Source organism: Sinocyclocheilus rhinocerous, unplaced genomic scaffold (genome assembly GCF_001515625.1).
Source record: "Sinocyclocheilus rhinocerous isolate Xijiao unplaced genomic scaffold, SAMN03320098_v1.1 scaffold57, whole genome shotgun sequence".
NCBI lineage: Eukaryota > Metazoa > Chordata > Actinopteri > Cypriniformes > Cyprinidae > Sinocyclocheilus > Sinocyclocheilus rhinocerous.
Window position 1 is genome coordinate 2,045,533 of NW_015652130.1, and position 2,349 is coordinate 2,047,881.

At 33.7% G+C, this 2,349-nt stretch overlaps 1 protein-coding gene across 1 annotated transcript in view; it reads left to right on the forward strand.

The window, feature by feature from the left end:
* Positions 1-972: 972 nt before the first annotated feature.
* The window catches only part of LOC107713477 (protein FAM3C-like), a gene marked incomplete at its 5' end in the record, with an annotated part of 2,371 nt that continues 994 nt past the window's right edge, over positions 973-2,349 (forward strand). The window contains 2 exons of the mRNA XM_016518991.1: positions 973-1,064; positions 1,148-1,250. Of these exons, the coding sequence (XP_016374477.1) occupies positions 973-1,064; positions 1,148-1,250 (195 nt within the window). The remainder of the gene's footprint in view (positions 1,065-1,147; positions 1,251-2,349) is intronic.

Here is a 2,349-nt window from a genome sequence, read left to right on the forward strand (position 1 = left end):
AACCAGACTTATCAATTGTAATGATGCTGTAGAGTTTGCATTTCTGTGCCTTACTGAAATCTGTTACTGTAAAATTTAACTCTGTGTATTTGAACAATAATCTGCACTCATATGCTGGTGTTGGTATTTACTAATGGCAGTGTTTGACTTCACCACTATTTTAATATGACTATGTTGATGGAGAATTATTATGTGCAGTCCAGAGCTCCATTATGGTGTTTCTATTTACTCAGTTCATGGTGGGAAGTATTTTTGATGATGGAATTCTGTATCTTTAGATTTTCATATTTGCACCTTCTTATCTGAGACTGAACTACTGACTACTTAAAAAAACAGTTTGTGTAACTGAGAAGGAATAAAACGATATACTTAAAATTCCTTGTGTGTTTGCATGCACTTTTCTCATAGATAGCCACAAGAGGGCATCACACAACTGTAAAATCAGTTTGCATGCACCAACACATCTCATCTGTCTTAAATTGACAGGTTAGGTTAGGCTAGATTTGTTTGGATTTAATGGTTCAAATTTACCACACCTTAAGGTAGATCCTGCCGGGTCAGGTTTCACACACCACCATAGTCCTGGGAACTTTCAAACAGGTAACAACTCCAAAGTACAAGAGAACAAAATAATAAATTTCTCGTGATTTCTGGTAGTTGCATTTTAAAACCATTGTATTGCATCAGGCTTGTGAGAAGCCCAGAATATTATTTTGTGCTACCAAAAATGAGACTTAAAGGTAAAGAAATCATTTTTAGCTTTTCTGATTATTTTGTATGACTGTTTGTGTGTATATTGAGCATATGTTACTTGTGTTTTTCAGATCATGTGTATGTTCTCACAACAATGCTGATCATCTTAATATGGTGTTTCTCTGTCAACTGGTCAAAACTCCAAGAAGCTGCCAAACGGTTATGTAATGTACATGGTGATCACATGACAACTTGTTAATCTGTAACATTATTAAAAATCTATTTTATTGCTGTTATGTTTTAGTTTGGCTAAGATTGGGGCTGTTTTGTATTCCAGATGTTAATGATTTTGTGACAGACTGTGACGCTCATTAGTGGACGAGGTGGAGATGGAGCTTATTGGGGTGCTCGTTGTACTGTATTTTTTCAGGCAACCTGTTTATTTTTTCTGGGCAGGTCTATTTAAGCCTCATTTTGGTTGCTGTCCACATAAACACTGCCCTATCAACTACTTTCCCTTCAATGTGGTGGCTGCAAAGATCTGCTTTAACAATACAATGTAAGAACTGTTACATCCTGTAGCTTATTCCTGACAGACTAAAACCCCGTTCACACCAAGAACGATAACTATAACGATAACGATATTAGCGTCCACACCAGCGAACGATATCGTCTGTTTATTCTAAGCGCACATGCGTCTGCCGCTTTAAATTCTCGAGCTCGTTATAGCAGGATGGATTCTGATTGGCTGTCAGTGTTTTATCGTTCATCAGCTGGAAAAAAATCGTTTTGAAAGTGATTCCAACGATATCGTTCTCTGTATCGTTATCGTTATAGTTGTGGTGTGAGCTATGCTATTCTTTAATACTGAGAACGATTTTTAGAACTATATCTTTATCGTTATCTTTATAGTTATCGTGCTTGGTGTGAACGGGCCTTAACACAGTGGTGATTTAAATTAGTTGTATACAATTCTGTCATCATTTACTCACCCATATTAATGCAAAATGAGATATTCATCAGAACTTTTATGCTGCTTTTCCATACTTTTCAAAGCTTACAGTGATATAGCTTGCACATATTTAAATGTTTTCGGTGAATAACAACAAATCTCTGTCTGTTCCTCACGCTAACCTGTTGCATGGCTTGTAGCACAAAAGTCTTGGATTACTTAGATCACTTTTAAATTCACAAAATGACTTTAAAGGTTTTTTTAAAGGTTTTTTTGTGTGATTTGATTTAATATTTTCTAAATGCATTTGTTCAGTAATTGCTTAGAATCCGTATAAATCTGTTCTTTGTGAAAACAATTAAATGTAATAAGTTAAAACTATATGGTGTAAAAATGGCTATAGCTGCGAAACAAGCAAGATTACGTTTTTTAAAATGTATGAAATTAAAACAAATCAGATTTATTGATTTTATACACACACACACACATATATATATATATTTGTGCTGCAAATGATTAATCGCAATTAATCGCATCCAAAATAAAAGTTTTTGTTTACATAATATATGTGTGTGTATTGTGTATATTTATTATGTATATATAAACACACACATGCATGTATATATTTAAATATTTTCAAAATATATGCTGTATGTGTGTGTATTTATATATACATAATAAATATACACAGTACACACACATAT